This window comes from Mastacembelus armatus, chromosome 5 (assembly GCF_900324485.2).
Source record: "Mastacembelus armatus chromosome 5, fMasArm1.2, whole genome shotgun sequence".
Taxonomy (NCBI): domain Eukaryota; kingdom Metazoa; phylum Chordata; class Actinopteri; order Synbranchiformes; family Mastacembelidae; genus Mastacembelus; species Mastacembelus armatus.
Window position 1 is genome coordinate 21,599,540 of NC_046637.1, and position 19,237 is coordinate 21,618,776.

Sequence of the window (19,237 nt, forward strand, 5' to 3'; positions counted from 1 at the left end):
GTTGACACAAGCCTGTGTGTGCTTAAAAGCTCTTCCCCAAGTGCCCCTCAGACAGTGCACAGCCTGTGACTCTCAGAGCACATGACTCCCCTCCTGTCTGTCTGCCTCAATCTGGTTGAAGATGCCCAGACTGTACCATGAGCCTCTCGTCTCTATTTTAACAACACTGCAGAAGTGAAGTTCTAGACTAAAGGAATAGTGTGTGTTTTGGGAATCTTGTCTTGGCTACGCTCCCCTAAATTAGAGGATGTATTTATGGCAGGCATGAGATTTCACATGTGCTCTAGTTATTTTTCTGCACAGCAGGTGGTGGGAGCAGGCACAATGCCTGCTCATATTAAGTTGCAGTCTACTCATACTGACCAGGGTATATGTAGACAGTCAATGTATCTGTTGCTGGCAATTGCCTCATCATAAATGCTCACACCCAGGGGATGACATTTAGATTTTATTTAAGTACTTCTGTGGTTTCTTTCTCTGTGATTAGAAAGCTCCTGAACTAGTGTACAAGCAAAAATGAAGGACAAAACAGGAGTTAACACAAACCAGAAGCTTTAATTTCTTTTCCAACAAACTGTGGACAACACAAAAATACAAGATAGAGGTATCCAAACATGTCAAATAACAATATTAATTAATATCATTATTATAACATTAATAACATGGAATGTAGTACTCTCCATTCGCAATTTTTTTAACTTTTAGTTTATTTTATGAAACATGTCAAATGAACATACTATATATCATCTCTGATACCTATATGAATATATTCTCTTTGAGTGCTGATGAACAAGAAGATGGCAGAATGAACAGGCAAAAGAGAAGAATGGAGGGTGTGACCACACAACCTTTCTTCCCTCTGACTGTTCATGTACACATACACCTCCTGCTCTCTCTGATAGCCCTGTCTCAGTCCAAACACACACTGATTCAGTAGAATGTGTGTGTGTTCATGTGTGCAAAATGCTTATGCCTTCTTTGGAATCGGACACAAGGAAAACATTTCTCATTTTTCTCAGACTTCAAACTGCTTTTATTTGCTGCCTACCCTTTCTCAGTGAACTGGGTTAAAACAGAATGATGACAATGGGTAAATCACTGCAACAGTTACACAGATGATGGCTCTATGTTACTTGCAGATCTGCTTCATATCTTGAAGATGGACAAACAGAACAGGAACATTGAGAAGCACCAATGGCAGACAGAGGAAGGGGGTCCAATAAATGGCCAGCTACAACAACGTTGAATTTTGAGGAGAGATTTTTCTCCTCTTCTGTAGTCCTCTTCTATTCCACATTACAGAGAGTGTTATTGTGCCTCTGGGTCTTTAGTCTGTGCTATGGTTCTCCAACTCAGAGATAATGGTGATCAGATTCTGGAGTCCAAAGATGTAGCCGCTGTCCTGGCCTTCATGGACCACACTGTCCTCCCGATAATGTCTGCAGGTGGTGTGGGCAAAGTCTATCATCCTCACATCCACCATGGTGTTGGGGGTATCTGAGCGGGACAGGCAAGCCCGGCTGATACATGAGCTTGTGCTGCTGCTGCCACTGCTGCCGCTACTGGAGCAACTGCTGCTGATCTCGCTGGTCATGGAAGGGCTGTGAGGAAAACCAAGGGCACCTGCCACCTCACCTATCTCCTCTTCTTCCTCTTCCATTTCTGGTTCAGCCTCTACCTCCTCCTCCTCCTCCTCCTCCTCTTCTTCATCTTCTTCAGAGAGTCCGTCTTCTGTGCGTCGGCGTGTGTGTTTTCGGTGAGGTGCTCCATCATATATGATGAGCAGACTACTAGAGTAGAAGCGGTAGGATTCGCAGGCTTCCAGAGCAGCTTGCATGTCTCTGAGCCTGCGCAGCACCGGGGAGAGGAGTTCACGTCGTAGACGCTGTCCGCTGTGGAAGAACTGGAACAAAGCCTCTTTGAAGCCTGGAAGGGTGAGCTTTCGACCATGATACTTGTTCATGAACATCAGCTGGCCTGTGTCAGACTGGTACACCTGGAGGGAAAGAGACACATGAAGAAGTTCATAACTCATCAAAAGATGTGAGGCCACAGAGGCCAGTTTTAACTCAAAGCCCACCTGCATGCCACAAAGACGAACTCCTATTGACGCCGATGTGCTCTGTTCACACTTGCGGATCTGAATTGCCTTCTTCTCCTCTGAGGCATCATCTCCATGCTGCCGTGTGCCCATCTTCAGGTCCAACACACATGGCACTGTGTGCTGCCATGTCAGGTTCTCCAGCAGGATGAATTCTGAGAATCTAAATCAAGGACAAAATGGAAAAACGATGGCCTTCCTCTACACTAATATCAGCTTATATCTTACAACTGTGAATACATATTTATACACATATATATACCCATATATATATATATATGTTAAATATATATATATATATCATGTATGTATTTTTATTTAACATAAAGTTGTCCTAACATGAGGTGCCCTGGCCATGTCATGTCCTATGGCCTAAATCTCTCCACTGTACTACTGATGTTCACAAAAGCAGAATTCTTAAAAATAAAACAGTTCAGTCAGTCGGAGGATACTGTACTGGTTGCGGTGCTTGGCGTTCTCCTTCATCCTCTGCAGGTGCTGCTGGTGACATTTAAGACTCCAAGGGTTGTGTTTGAGCTGCGGGACAGCGTTACTTTGACTGCGCTCCAGTCTGCAGTAGAGCACCTCAGCCTGCTGCAGCCACTCCAGCTCCACATCCTCCGGCAGCTTGTGAACACTGGATGGCAGAGGGAGAGAGGTCCTTGTTAGTTTACATCCAAAGCAGAATGAAAAAACAGAATCTGTTTCAAAGTGAAAATTTCCTACAGGGCATATGTGGGCAGTGCAGCATAAAACAAGAGGTCAGTAATGAACTGTTATATTGGATTTGATGTGAAGACCAAAGAAATAGCATCTTTCACTCAGCATCACCCAACAATTCAAACATTACACTCCTCCCATCCAGTGTCATCCTTCTGGCTCCACTCAATGACCCAATTTTGTGTTTGTATATATGTATGGACATCCATCTAATGCAGTTGTGTAACCATGAGGCTGTGACCCTCCCTCTAGCTGTCAAGACCAATGAGATCACCCTCTTGCTGTATTTAGAACCTGCTTTGCCTTAGGTTTTATAAGTGTGGCTCATCATCATTGGTTAATATAAGTCATCATGCTGCATCTCTACAATTCATAATAAAATAACTTTTTACATCTATCATGGTTGTGTAATGGCTCTGAAGTAATCAATCTTCAGTTTATCTTATATGAACCATGACATCGAAGGCAAAGTGACTCACTTTGTTCCCACCTTTTACAGTTAAAGAAAAGCTTATCACTACTTTAAATAATATCAAAGTTAGTGACTCACTTTGCTCCCACCTGTTAAAGTGACAGAGAGATAACGTTTATCACTACATTAAATAATAGTATTAAAGGGAAAGTGACTCACTTTTCTCCTGCCTGTTTTTATCTACACCTTCTACTTTATCATGAGTAACTCCCTTTTCCTCCACCTCACCTCTTCTCCTTTTCTTTGCGAGTGTGGCGGCTTCGGCCATCTTTGCTGTAGTTTTCGCTGTCCACAAGCAGTGAGGATGCCATCATTTTGCCCCACTTGAGCATCTTGTTCTTGGGCTCGCAGTCAGCTGAGGGGTCCATGTTCTCTAGGTCTGCTGCTGGATCACTGGGTAGGGGGTAAGCGATTAGGCAAAGATTCCCTTCTTCATCCTCCTCAAAGCTGACTGACACCACACCTGAGATAGGGACAAATATCCATCATTTAGCAAAAGAGCCGAAAAACACTGACAAGATCAAACAAGCAAATAACTGCCAAGTATCTATCATTCCCATCTAGCTGCTTTAGTAGCTGTTACACTTGTTTGTGCCATAACATCATAGCAAGACTATGGCTAACAAAAGAGTGTGGGACAGAGATACTGAGACACACAGATAAGGACAGAATAAAAAACAAAAACAACTGGTGTAACGCACACACTGTACCCACTAAAACCATCTATGAGCTCATAAGCAGGTTTGATGTTTAAAAAAAAAAAAAAGCAGCAACATAAAATAATGACAAATGACATAAGGCCACAAAATCGGGCAAGAATCTGTTACCAAAAAAGTTTACTGTAGAAATCATAATGAGCAATAGACACATAGACCTCATGGAAAAAGCAAAGCATCATCACACATAGTGTACATCTAAAGTGACTCCAACAGCACATTTACATATTTTCGCTATTTCTGTTTGTATCACAAACAGTCATGCCCATTCTTCCTCATGGTGTCCCATAATATGGCTGGAGAAGAAGTCAGATTAAGGTCAAGGAGAAAACTGAGAAAGTACATGAAAATAAAGCTGACATGGAAAAAAAAAAAGCACTGTTGCCACAAAAATAGTCATGTAGTCATGACACAGCACATGAAAGGGGAGATGTTTTATCCCAGAATGTATTATCCCATGGTCACATGAGTTTATGTGTTTTTGAGGTGAACATTAAAAGCACCAGTGGGGCTTCTAGCACAATCAAAAAAAGGACTACTTTCTATCTATGTGAACACAAAGGTCACACCTGCTCTGGCCTGTGAAAACAGCTGTTGTAAGAAACCTGAAGAGCTTGTTCAAATATGTGAGATGTAAAGTTAAACTTTACATGTGTTAAACCAGTCCAACAGTCTGAGTCAGTCACAGTGTTTCATTTACAAAGATCATACAGACAGTATGATGGTGGTGAGTTCAGCAGGTTTGTCCACTAATGCACAGCCATCCTGGGGATCTGCAGAGCTCTGCCTATGCTGACCTTCTCAGGTGACCTCATGGTCGCTCTCCAGCAGCTTCTCAATGTGAGGACAAATCTCACTTTGTATTCTTTTGATCATGCTGACTGTATGCCAGGAAAAAACACCCAGCTGCTTCCACCTGCTCACCTGAATTATGTGTGTTAGTACAGCTTGCAATAAACCGGACACCACAACCGGATTGTTTGTTTGAAGGAAGCCTATTTGCAGTCTCAGCTGCAGCACCCTCCTGTGGCTCTATTTGGTATATACACTGCAAGAAGGCACCTAAGAACAGCAGGGGTACTACAATTTCCAAAAAAAATCTAAATCTTTACACATTACACACAATATGCAGAAAATCAAGGCATGTGGGACACACATCTATTCCCATCTGACTTGGATATACAGCAGAGAAGTAAAGACAGAAGCACAACAGCTTAACACAATATAACAGCCACTACACAGGTTACAAAACGTTTTCTTTACCTCTGTACTGAGGGGTAAACTTCCTCATTGCAGCAGGGAGACTCTTGTAGAACTGATGCTCCCGGGGGATGAGGGGCTTGCAGATGGTTTGTTCTCCAAAGCGCAGGACACAGGAATGCCCCCCAACCTGGTGCACGAAGGGCTCAAGCATTACCCCTTTCTCCATGTAGCACTGCTGGTGCTGTAGCTGGTTCTGTTGCTGCTGCTGCTTTTGCTTTTTCTCTGCATCTATGGCCTCCTGGGCCTGAGCCTCCACAGCCGGACTCATCCTCCTCTGGTCCTGACCACACTACCGCGGGCATTAGCGTCCTTAGGCACACACACACAATGTGGCGGGGGCCCTATCTAGCAGGGGCACGCACACACTCGTTCACACACTGCAGCTCTGCAGAAGACTAGTCCTGGTATCTCGCATCAAGGTCGCAGGTTATTCACACAATGTCTTCAGAAGCTGCTGTTGTGTTGATCCGTTTCGTCTGTGATGTCAGGGATTCTGCTGATCGAAAACAAAGAACAGGAAGGAAGAAATAGAAGAGAAACAGAACAGAAAGCTAAGATTTAGTGGATGTTTAATTCCTTTTGAACTCCTAGTCTGGCAGTTCTTGTAGCCGAGTAGAAACAGAAAGCTTTTTTATGTCCTTTAAACATTGAGGTTTGGACTAGTGCTGCAGCGGAACATAAAGAGAACACAGACAGATCCTGCTTGTGCCTCCACTGCAGACTCAACTGACAGCTGAGAGCTGGCTCAGGACTGGTAAAGCTTTCACAAGCCTGACACTCAGCCCGCCCCCATCATAAGCAATCCGCCAATCAGACGCATCCAAAAGCAGGTTGTTGGGTGGTAACCCTTTGAGGGAAAGGAGCACGCAAACAAAGACAGTGGTGGGAGGGGGAAGCTGGGGGAAGGGAGGGAGTGAGAGAGAGAGGAAAAAGAATACAAACAAGGAGGGAGGGTGTAGCAGAACTCAGCTGTTTTTCTGCTTGTGTGACAACAGGGTTTTAACAGTTTCACAGAACAAGCAGCACTACTTCTTCATATAAGGTGAGGTGTAAGAAAAGACTAAGTGGGGAAAGAAACAGCAGTCAGATATAAACAGAAGCACTTACTAACTGCACATAAAGTTTATTCCCAAAGGGCCTAAAGCCATGGCAGCTTGTGATAAACGATGATAGGGAAAACATGGTGCAAAATAAAGATGACTTCTATTTAATATTGTCACACGAAGTGAACCTATTCCTAAACATGTTACTGATGCATTTCAGAGTGGAAACTATAATCCTCATCTTGCCCCCTTCCAGCACTTCATGACACAAATTATCGTTGCAGGCAAAGTAATATCTGACTGAGGGAGTCACTTGCTCCTGTCTCCCTTCGTAAACCAGAAACACAACACAGATGAGTGCAGTGTGGCACTGCTAAAACAGAAAGTTCACCGAATTATAGCAGTATGTTTGTAGAGACTCATCCTGTGTTTGTGAGTGTGTGCTTGTATGTGCACACATCCTATACATTTAAGTTGGACATGGCTGGTTGTGCAAAGAAGAGTCAGAAGGCCCAGGACTAATCTCTCTAACCCTACCTGTTGGAACACAAGAGGAAAATAGGCCATGACAAACAAGGAGAAAATAGCCACCATTTAAACACACATATGTGTTGTGTACATAGACGTCTAAAGCCTTCTGATAGGGGTCCAATAAGTGGAGTGGCATTCGTATCTGCCCCTGCTCTAAAATCTTTCATCAGTGGGCACCTTAATAGACATTCAACTCTGGCAGTCTGCTTGGTGACAGCATGGAAAAGTCTGTCAGATCACCTCTCACTTCATGTGATCACTTATTTTTATTTCAGTAAGATCCACAACACATGGGACCTCATTTAATATGTTTGTTTTTGTTGTCAGAAAGCAAAAACAAATAAATAAAAATAATAATTATTATGTTTTGACTGTGAATAACAAACACTACATGTTAACCCTGCAAACAGTAAGTGAGCTGCAGCATTAAGACTACCCACTAAATCAGTATTTTGTGACTGTGCAGGATACACATAAAGCTAGAGCATGTGACAACATGCATTGCTTCTTATATTCAATTTATAGATCAGACAGCTGGCAATGTCAACAAGACAACAGAATAACCTGCAAGCCTCCCGAATGAATATATTCAAATAGACAGCTAATATAAGTCACATCTGAAAAGAAAAATAAATAAATAATAAATTGCTCAAAGCAGAGGACGTGCTGTGAGTATCATTTATGTCCATATTTGTAGAAACACAACACATGCTATTTAAAGGTGTGAGTTCAGGCAAACCAGCTCCCTCGAACATAAATGAATGTGCAAAAATCACAAAAACAATAAGTGATATACAAATATATAAATATATAAATACATAAACCTTTAAATGTGTGCAGGGAAATGCAACAGCTGCCTGGTGGAAAGTGAAACCTGAAAAAGTGACCCGAAGGTGTCAAGAGGAAACAAGATTAAAAGAAAGACAACCAAGAGGATAGTGGAAACCATCACCCTGAAAGTCGGGTCCAGTTGTAAGAAAGAAAGAAAGAAAGAAAGAAAGCTGTGTCGGGTATAGCATGGGGCAGCTTGCAGGGGCATTTCACAGTGCTGTTGAGGCACGTGCCAGTTGTAAACACAGTGCAATGTGCAGCCAAGAGGAAGTTGGAATCCAACACAATCGGCATGCAGTTAGAAGAAAACACCCCTTACCATGTTAGAGCCTTTCAAACCGTGACAAAGAGAGACTTTAATCTAACAAGTAAGATCATGGAAATAGTTTCGCAAGTCCTCTGTTTGTGTGTGTTCTTTTCTTCAGCCTGTCTTTTACTGGTAACAAGCAAGAATCAGGCTCAGCTAGCAAACTGGACATTTTAGTAGTCATCATGTCCAGCTCGCCACAAATGCAGCTGAATATTTAACCTTAAATATTTTTTTTAATTGGCCCACACATCCTGCTCCATATTGTGACACAAAAGTCATGCAGACAACTGTCTCAATACACCATGATCAACACGTTCCCTAAGATCAAAGGGCTCACCTTGTGGTATGTCTGTGAGGTTATCAAGTGGGTTGATGTTGTATTAGATGAAGGCCTGGAAGCTTCAAAAGGCTTTACAGCACATTCAGGTGTCCTAGATATGTTCAGCAGATACAGCATATCTGTATTAAGAGCACCTGTTTAGGACATTTGGTTGGGTTGAGTGCGGTGCAGGAAGGAAGGATTGGAGAGGTCTGTCTTTTGTCCTTGTCTGAACATCGACATTTGAGGAGGAGACTAATATGGAGGTGGTGAGTGAATGCAGATATGAAACAGATGAAAGACATAGAGGCATCAGAGGGGAACATGAAGGGCAAAGGAACAAAAAGCATGCATATACGCATATATTCATCCGATAGGTTTTACTTTCAGTAAACACAAAACAAACAAACTTGCAATCCTTCAGTTACTGCCTACAATAAATATTATGGGTAACAGTATTTTTCTTGGTTCTTGGAACTATTTAGCTGTATGTATTTGTACTTTGTCCTTGTGACCTTATCTCCTACAATAGTCTTAAAAGATTTAGGATGAGACAATGAGACAAATAATCTGAATGAGGTGGCCTGTGTCTGGATTTAAGTGGATTGATTTACACAGTGGCCAAGGGGAAATGTGCGCAGACACATCGACTCACATTCATGTGTGCCAGCACTCAGATGTCATAGAGTTTACAAATGAGGACAGACAAACAGAGCAACAAAGCAAGGCATACACTGAAAACACACACATACACAATGCACCATCTCTGCTGCCCTGACATCAGGCAAGGGCGCATTAAGAAAAAGGCTGACCTCACCTCTGTGGTGTTTTACGGGGTCATTTTCCAGACTGATCACCTCACCTTACACCAGATAAACCCACTAACCAAAACATCATGGGTCATCAAACAACTAAGCCCCCACTAAAAATACAACATGTTGAGAAGTCAAGTAGTGAGATGGCTAGTGTCATAAAAAAAAAAAATACACTGGCTGCAGTGATATAGTGGTACAGATACACCAACTCTGTTCATCTATTCTTTGGTCTATTAATCTCTGTTATGCATGTAAACACAAATTGAAATATGTCTGACACAGTTTTGATGCCACAACGCTGACAAGACAATGACACCACATCAATACAAGTAACCAGAGAAAAGCCTCTCTGGTCAAAGTTTCTTTAGCTTTGCCTCACCTTCTGTTCTTATACCCTCAAATATAATGTAATTTTGTTTACTTCATCTCTATTTAATTCCCTGTTACAACTGTGTAATGCTGGTATGAGTGATGCTTCTAATAATGCCCATAAATTAATACCATACAAGGAAACACTATCAACTTTGAGTCCTCTAGAAGTTGGGTCATGGTAACTGGACTTCTAGTAGTTGCCATTGCTAGTAGTTGCTAGAGGACATATCAACTCTCAGAACTAGAGAAGGGGTAATATCAACTGTGTACATGAGTACATGTGTCCATGCCTGATCAGCAGGTGGGGGTTTTAGTATGCAGTCACACAAACACATCCTGGACCTGTTTGACATTTGCAATCTTTTCCTGAACAGAGAAGTAGATGCAAAAGATGCCAAAAAGGGCAAAGAGAGATGAAATGGAAAATGCAGGAATGACATGGGGAAGCAGAATAAGACCATGACAGAACACGATGGCCCAATGATTGGCCTAATTAACGTCTAAATGAGATTACAGCACAAGACCAAAAATATCCTAATGTCCTCAATAGTCCAATAAATCAACCTACCGTGTTTTTTTATTATTTGCGTAGACTAGGGCAAGAAACAATGCTGTACCATCAGCAATATAACTGATATAGCCTGGCTTATTTCAGGACCTGTGTTCATGTATTCATCTACAGCGAACTGTTTTCATTTTACTGAAAGATAAATTGTAGTAGAAATTTTTACATCATATTGAATAGAAAATATTACACATAAATACACATAATTGTTACAAAATCTGAGATTATGTAAAAATGTCATCTACTCAACACAATGAATTTAAAAGTTAGTATAGTACGGCACACTGGAATAAAACGATGACTAGAGATAGTTGGCCGATAGTTGGCCACTGTAAACTGTTTACAGTCTCTCTCATATACATGTCTCAGTCTCTCTCATATACATGTGTTTGGTAAGTCAATCCATCCACAGGTCCTGAAATAAGCCAGGCTATATCAGTTATATTGCTGATAGTACAGAAACTCTGTTTACAATGGCTGCATTCCATTAGGTGTGCCAGTTTCGTGGCCCTGGCATGTCATCTCATTAGCATTGCTTACTGGCACTCTGAAATGTAACAGGGCCACCAGTGATATTGGTATTTTCTTGCTGTGACAAAAAGTTCTACCTTGTTAATTCATAATAATGCTGAGACTTTCTCAGACTTCAGTCCCATGCCTTAGTGCCTATTATAAGAAAACTGTAAAGAGAAAAAGTCTACCAAGGGAAATGGAAATATGACCATACTAGAGAGACATGGAGTCTGGACTGGCAGGTCAGTGAAGATCAAGATTGATGACACAAAAGACAGGCTTGCAAATGAGAAAAGTCTAATTGGAGCAAGCACTAAATTGGGAGGAGGACAGGATAAATCTCTAAGTACTCAGAGGAAAGATGGAGAGTTACACCTTGTTCTGGAAGACACTGATCTCCAGCCAGTGGTAAGATATCTCACATTAATTAGCTTATTATTTAAAAGTGCAACTCTGCCAAGAGCAAGGCAAATCTTTGGTTTCTGGTTAAGGAAATGGCGGTAAAAACCCTTTCTGTTTTTAATATTCTTGATTTTTTTACAGTAAACAACACAGTATAGGATTGACAATGCTTCTCTTAATTTGTATAAGAAGGTTTTGGGAAGATCTGCTAATTCCAGTAGTACTGCCACAGTTTGAGAATGGATGATGAGTCACTGAATTAAGAGAGTACATATAAAGCCGTAAAGCTCTGTGGCACTGTACAGGAAACAGGGAAGCAGACGTCACACACTTCCTGGATTTAGGCTTTGCCACATACTTAAACTGTCCTCACTTCTCAGAATCATTAAGCAGAGACTCGTCTGGCTACAGTCCATTGACGCGATGCAGTCCACCAGCTCTACTCTGGTGCACGCATGCGGTTTTATCGATGGATTTGGAATTTGTTCTCTTAATTGATGAAAATGTCAAGCACAACATATAGTACATATGATTAAATTAAATAATAGAAATAAACATTAAAGATTAATTAGTGTTACACTTCTTTTTACTACCTCTTGATTTCTTCATATGCTGGAAACTGAGCCTTGTACAGTGATGTTAAAACTATATTCCCAAGTTGTTTTGGTTCTGGTATTCTCCTCCCACTAGCTTGGACTGGACCATTTCCATGGTCTTTTGGCGGTGTAAAAGAGAGCTGGCTCACCCCGACTGTCTAGTTCAATTTCTTAGAAGCCCCATAGATACTGTGGGACAGCAGAGCAGTATCTCCTCTGTCTCAACAGCGCTATGACTTGGCTGCAGAAATCTTTGACGCTGCCTTTCAAATGGACCATGCTCAAAAATAAATCTGTAATTCTACTCCTTCCCATGAAAACAAAGAAAACAACTGATGTTTCATGTAGAAACAATGTAATGTAAATGTTCCTATTCTAAAAGTGTCAATGCTAATATTGCACCAAACATACACAGTGAGACCTATCCTGGTATATACAGTGCTGAGATCAGACCAGCCTGGACCGAGCAAGGCTGACAGTAAATGGATGTTCATAGTCTCACTGTGTTTGGCAGGGGCCTGTTGCGTTGCCTGAAGAACATGCAATATCATAAAGTCTCTATTTGTAAACCATTGAGACAATATTTGAAGTAACATGCATATCTGCACTGATAGTTTAAGTATCATTCACATGCAGTTTCAACATCACTGAATCATTATATCCAATCTAATTACTATCTTTCAAGCTGATAAATTACCAAAATTTTCATTTATCATATTTTCTACTCAAATATTTAGCCTTGTTGTTTGCAAATCAAACCACTTATAAAGGCCAAGCATAGCTTGGATTGTATGTACATTAATGATAAAATAATAACTTGTTTCAAATTCTGATACAAAAGTGTTTCATGGGTTCAGTCAGAACCAATAAAAAGACATTAGTCAACGCTAGAACTCATCATCTCCACCATTTCAAATGGCAAAGGATCTGCAGCAGACAAGTAAATTAAATTTGCAACAAGCAGAGACAACTTTGAGACATGACCTCCCTGCAGATAATAACAAAATGCTCTTGAAAAAAGTGAATAATTAGCACATAAAGGTGTTTGTGTGGAGGAACTGTGGCAATGTCAAGGTTCAGAATTAATCAAAAAGGTGCCTCTTACTAGTCAACCTCTTATTATATTGAGCCATTTAGGATGTTGCTGCATGCGTGTGTGTGTGTGTGCATGCGTTCAGGCATGTTTATGTCAACACAGCATGTGCTTGACGTCTGTTACATCCAAAGTGTGTCAACTCTAGCCATCCAGCACCCCACGTGAGGTGAGGAGAAAGAGAGCTACACATATCCTTTAGCATGTTGGCACATCTCTCACACCAAATATAAACACACATATAAATATCAGCACTCATACACCTTAATCACATGCTATTAAAAGCTGGCACTGATATCAAAACAATGGCATGCACTCAGACCAAAGCTCTTTCTAGATACTTACATTGTTGTGCAAAGGAAAAACAGAATTTGGATGCAACTATTTCTTACCCAAAATGGGCAGGCAGTTTTAACAGTGACAGGACAGTGTCAAACCATGTGTATCTCTGTTTTTGTCTTTATGAGGATGGGACTGAACCACATTTATAATTTTAGATAAAAAACATCAAACACAAGGAAACATAAAAAATTGATGTGGTCATAAAGGACACATGAAGGAACAAGGAAGACTGCCACTGTACAATGGGTGACCAAGCAAAGCCTAATATGGGACAGACTTCGAGAAATGTGAAGCCATGGCTTGAAACCTGACTTCATCATATTAAATGAAATATGATCACTCAGGAGAGAAGACAAGTAACAGCTTCATCTAGGACACCTAATACTGTAAATGAACTCAGAAGGCAGAAGGCACACAGACTCAGCCGCTGGTGACTGCTGCCCAGATGAATATTAATCCTTGGAAAAAGCCCTCACACGTGCAAAAACATAATACAGTAATACATGGCTCTAAGAGAGAGTACAGTTACAGTGAGGCTTGATGCTGACTAGCCTCAAGTACATGCACAAAAAACTCCAAGCGAGCATTCACAAACACACCATGTCACACACACACACCACGTCACACACATGGGTGCACACCTAAAGTCTATTTATTGTAACAACATAGCAAGAAGCTTGGGTCTCTCAGACACGAGTCCTGTGCGTTACCTCGATACTCCATTAAAAGGCTTGACTCTGCTATTCACTCTGCTTACAATGCAAGCTGCATCTGAACTCACAATCTCAGTACAAGAAGTGGAATGGAAAATAACTCTCTTTCCTGACAAACACATACAGAACAATATTGATGACATAATCCATTATAAGGTTACTGAACAGCAAACATGGCACAATGTAGGAAGATGCACCATTAGTGTGGCCTCACAGTGCTGCTTTTAGTTGGTATTTTAGCAGTGCAAAAAAAAGGGTGACTGGCAAATGTATAAATCCCCACTTGCGCAGTTGTGAGAAAGCAATAGATTTATGGTCTGTAATGAAATGCATAGTGTGTTTACAGTCTGAGTGGGTATGAATGTTGGCTGTACCGAGCAGTGTGGGCAGTGGCAGTGTGTTTCTGTGCCATAGACAGCTCTGCACTGCAGTGCTTGTCTGTGCACGTGAGGAAGACTGCACATGTCACAGGATTACAGAAAGAGCCCATCCATATCCCCCTCTGAAGATGCCCTCCCCCCTCCAGACTAAATCTACACCCTTTGCTGCACAAATGCAGCCCTCAAATCTATCCTTTTGTCAAGTGAACATCCAGTCCTCAAACCTCCCTCAAACACCAGGATTTTTTATTGTAAGCATTTCATCGCTTCAAACTGGCAGCTACCCAACAATCTAACATAGTGTAGATAGCATTCAATCCACTATAATTGACATCAAATGAGATACTCTTCCTTTCCTGGACAAAATCTGGCCTCAAGATGATTTTTTCTTCACAGCATTTCCTCATTACCTGCAGTCTACTGCAATGCCCCATTAACTTCTCACCCCCCAAGTATGTTAAAATGTAAACAACCTCTAGACTCTGCTCCCATCAATCTCAGTCTCTTAAACGAAACACAGTGGTGGCATCACGTTGTGTAACGTGTCGAATAACAAACACCAGGAGTGATGCAAATTCAGTGTGGGACTATCAAAATTGGGTGAGTATTTCATAATTTCAGCCTTGTGGATTTTTGACATCAACAATGGGCAACTATATTTAATTAATTTTAAATAATTAATTGTGATAATTATATTTAACAATATTTAACAATTACTTGAGTAGTAAGATAATGTCAAGAAAGATAAAGGTAATCAACCCCAATTTATAACATTCATGTGAAAAGGTCAGTTATTTCTAAAATACTCAGAGGAATTTGCTCTAGGTTTGAGGCAAATCTTTAGGCAAGTGTCTTCAGCCACTGTAACTAGCCTTTGCAAAAACCACAAAAAAAGATTATCCTAACTGACAGAATAGACAGAAGAGGACAGGTAGGGTGGCTGGAATGTTTGAATCCAGGGAGCAAATGTTGTTTAGATGTGTGCTGACATAGAGAAAATAGGACAACAGAACAACCTGATGTGATAGTACACGTCAGTTCACCGCCAGTATGACGTGTAATATGCCACCAGTGTGTGTTACCCTTCACACTTCTGAGCTGTGGCTCTGTACCTGGATTGTAAATAGTGGAGGATACTGATAAGCAGTGTGGTGGGGAAGGAGCTGAGACTCCTGGGACTTGGGGTGCTGGGCCTGATGATGTTAACTGGAGTAGGTGCTGAAGGGTTAGCTTGGTCTTGTTCCAATAGTCTGACAGAAGAACACCTGAAATGCAGAAAAAGAAAAAAAAAAACAGAAAATGAAGAGAAAAATGAAGTATAATGGAAAGATCCCGAAACGTCTTCTACTTAATATTACTGTAGAGAAAAAATTCTGCAGGCAGAACACATACACTTCTAGCTTTAGTCCTCTATTGTTGCAAACATAAAATATACTGGAGTTCCTCAGAACTTCTAATTACCTGAGACAGACTAATAAAAAATACTGCTGAATTGTGCAAGGTGTGACTACATGGAGCAGGCTAGAGACCTGTGGATGAGAAACTACAAAATTTAAAATGCTTCAACTATGAGCGGATATGGACATGTCAGTGAAATTAACAGAAGGTCAAATACCTACAAATTTTAAATAAATCTATCCTCAAGTATATTTATCTGGTGACTTCCATGTGGTGAAATTATGAGTCTTAAAATAGGGCACCAGCAATTTTCTGTTAAAATCCATCTACAATGTCAAACCCTCACAGCCAGGACATCCAAAGGGCATTTCTCCCCTGGTTGTTGTTCAGTTAGAATATACTAAACCAAAGAGGACAAGCTCATTTGTACCTCCTGGTGAGGACATCTGCAGAGATAACTATAGCAAATATATCTGGGATTTGGCTGTAACTTGCAGTCCACGCAAAACTTGCATAACACTAAGTTGTATAACACTAACCTGGCCTAGTAACACCTCACCTGAGACAGAGTCAAGGCGCGGCAGGGAGGTAGAAATGGAGCCCACAGGGAGGAGATGGGTTAGACTGGTGGCAAAAGGTAGAAAAGGAGCAGAGCAGACACTTTATAGAGGGTGTCCAGAGAGGTCCTTTTCTACCTGAAGCTAAAACAACTTTGGACTGACTTGTTATATTTGAGGGACAACCCCCTTTATGCACAGTCTATCTGAGAAAACACACACACGCACAGGCGGAGGCACACACACACAGAAGATGAATATCACTTCAGACTTATGCCAAAAAGAAAAGAGTCAACAGGATTAAACAAACAGAGGCACAAACAAAACCAAACCCCAAATATAGAAACAGTTGTTTCCATGCCATTGACCTCTTCTACCCTGACAGTGTTTTTGCCATAAAAGAATTGCTAAAGTGCATCTCTCCAGAGGTCAAACCCCAGAACTGCACTCTCCGGTAACAAATCAGAATTCACTCAGTGTAACTCTCATGTGCCCAGTAGGAAGGGAACAGTATGTTCCTCAAAACACAGTCACACACAGACACGCATGTACCAAACAGGATATTCAGGCACACATGCATGCTGCCTGCGCATACACATATGCTTGTACACACAAATGCAATACAGTGCAGCCAGGCAGACAAATGTCAGAAAAAATGTAAGATCGCTAATCAGATGCAGGACAATGATGAGAACACTGAGGCAGTAAATCTCTGGGTCTTTAGGTCTTGCACATGAACTGCAGCTGCAAACTCCACAGGGAGAAATTTGCATTGGCAAAAATAGATAAAAGAGCACTGGGATGGAAAGGGCACGGTTTAAAAAATTTTCAGAGGGGGAGCAATAGTTGAAATAGATAGATGTAAGACAGTGTAGCTGAAAATGTAGAGAGACACTGAAGGGAGTATGCCACCAGACAGACACAGATATGGATTCTAAATGAGACAGCAGTGCCAACAACTGGTGCAACAGTCCAGGATAGTGAGGACAGAGGTTAAATATAAACTCAGTAATCCCTCAACAAAAGGACACTTAATGAGAGAGCCTGGATGATAGGATGTGAGCTGTGGGGAATGAGGTGGAGGGAAGAATGTCACTGGCATAGGACCAAGATTGTGCTATGGCCACTCATTAAGTAGAATGGCTTCATGCTCAGTGTCCTCTCAATGACAAATACCACACTCTCCTTGGACCAAGTGGTTTCCCTGGCACAGACCAGTGATCTTTCCTGACAGGGAACCTTACAGAACCATGCTTCTCTTTCCAGACTGAGGTCACAGCTAATAAGCAAAAAAAATTAAGCTGGTGAGGAGATTATCATATTACAGTCACAGGATTAAAACCTGTCACACTTTCCATGACTGAGAGATGGTGACTAGCTGGTAAGCCCCAGTCATGAAGCAGAGCGATAGCCCCAACAGTCACCCCGGTGGATCAGGGTAAGTACCTGAATTATTCAGCAAGGTCAAAGAAATGCTGCTGGCTTCTAGGCTTGGCCCCACTTTGATACTGGGGCCTCAAATAAGGCACTGGCATAGTGTTACGTTCTCTCTAAAGTTTCATCTTTCCCATATCTAGTGTTAAGTGTCTATTTCGTCATAGGTTCTGAGGGAAGCCCTATTGCACTGCTGTGGAGATATGGGTTCATCTTTAATGTAACAACCACCTTCCTTAAGACGAGCAGACTGGGAGAAGCATTAGAGGATCTATCCAGAGGTTTTCTGACACATCTGTGTTAACTTATGACACTGAACATCAAAAAATGTTTCCACAGCTTTCCACAGTTATTCATTTCATTATGACCTCATACGCCTGCAAGTCAGGGTAAACGTATGTAATCACTTAACATGAGCATTGATAAAGGCCTTAAAATGGCAAATACTGATGCATAAAAAAGGATTCATCCCGTTAAAACCAACCTGGCTAGTTTTCCAGCTAGATCCTCTAAAACCCTAGCTAGAACAACACCAGAATAAATGTCAGTGTCTATAAGTATGTGTAATAAGAGCTCACAGATCAGAGGTTTAGAAGATTAACAGGGTCTAAATGACTGACTACATAAAGCTACAGGACTTTTTTTTCTTTTAAAGTGTACCAGTGCTTGTTACAATTACAATTTGAAGCCCGGGTCTGGCCCTAACATAAAAATAAAAACTAAAATGCACATCCACAATCATTGCCGGAGATCATGCACCAGAAAATGATAAATCCCTGTGAAATGTGTGGTGCTAAAATATTTCTTCAGCCAGAAGACAGCTTGTCATCATTCATGCAACCATCTGGCTTCAGTTTCTTTCCAATGCCACTGAATACTATCGCAGCATGGGGGAGGGCAGTCAAGCCAGTCCGAAGCTCTTGCATGTGGGGGAATCCTCACCATATCTTGTTGCGTTATGTAAAGAGTTAAAATAGAGTCTACCCATAAGGGGAGATCCCCAAGGTTGACTAACTGGGGTGTATTTAAATTAGAATGCAAATTCTACCTCTGGAAAAAAAAAAATATCTCACCTGTAAATATCAGGCACAAACATGGTGTTTCAAAACATCACACTGTCCTGTTTTCTGGAACTTCATTAAAACATACACAGCAAATTATATAATAATAACTATTTGTTGCAGGCCCGAGCGACACACCTGGCAAAACACTCACTAATAGATCCACGTTGTTTAATTCATATAGGCCTAATGATACATTATACTAAATCTTAGACCAAGTCCTTCCATCACAACAAAACAGAGCCTGAGGTCCAGGAGTGTCATCAAAGAAAATGGCTCACACTCACACAGTGACAGACCTCTTTCTATATAGTTAGCCTCCGTGATTATTTATCAAGTTAGTTATTGGGCACTATTAACATTATTCAGAGAGCAACAGCCTGCACTTTAGAAAGCTCACTGGAGTCTACGTAAGTTCACAGCAGCTGTCTGACAGGGGTAACCTTGGTTACGCCTGTTGTTAAATATGCTAAAACCTCCCGCTTGTTTCCCTTTCAGCTAACATTATAGTGCATTTCAGGTTAGGTGCCTCTTACATCCCTGTTGTGCTACAGCGTCCTACCTGTTATTTTTATTTTTCTTTGGCAGCAACGTAGCTAAACGAAAATGGCCAAAATTACCTCCTCGCCCACCTCTCAGAGCCCAGGTCGTTAACTGTGCATTTTCCGGTTTTCGCCAGGAACCTCTGAT

General features: G+C 41.4%; 1 protein-coding gene across 4 annotated transcripts; it reads right to left on the reverse strand.

Moving 5' to 3' along the window:
* Positions 1-535: 535 nt before the first annotated feature.
* Positions 536-19,216, reverse strand: LOC113130816 (inositol hexakisphosphate kinase 2-like). 4 transcript variants are annotated; one of them, XM_026307689.1, is made up of 7 exons: positions 19,168-19,216; positions 15,210-15,362; positions 5,273-5,765; positions 3,522-3,756; positions 2,559-2,738; positions 2,081-2,264; positions 536-1,996 (listed from the first exon to the last, which is right to left on the reverse strand). In XM_026307689.1, the coding sequence occupies exons 3-7, from the start codon at positions 5,538-5,540 to the stop codon at positions 1,328-1,330; spliced, it is 1,536 nt and encodes a 511-aa protein (XP_026163474.1). In that variant the 5' UTR covers positions 5,541-5,765; positions 15,210-15,362; positions 19,168-19,216; the 3' UTR covers positions 536-1,327. The 4 variants fall into 4 exon arrangements, with proteins under 4 accessions (XP_026163474.1, XP_026163475.1, XP_026163476.1 ...); XM_026307690.1 differs by lacking the exon at positions 19,168-19,216 and adding an exon at positions 19,110-19,130; XM_026307691.2 differs by lacking the exons at positions 15,210-15,362; positions 19,168-19,216 and adding an exon at positions 8,325-8,342.
* Positions 19,217-19,237: the final 21 nt, after the last annotated feature.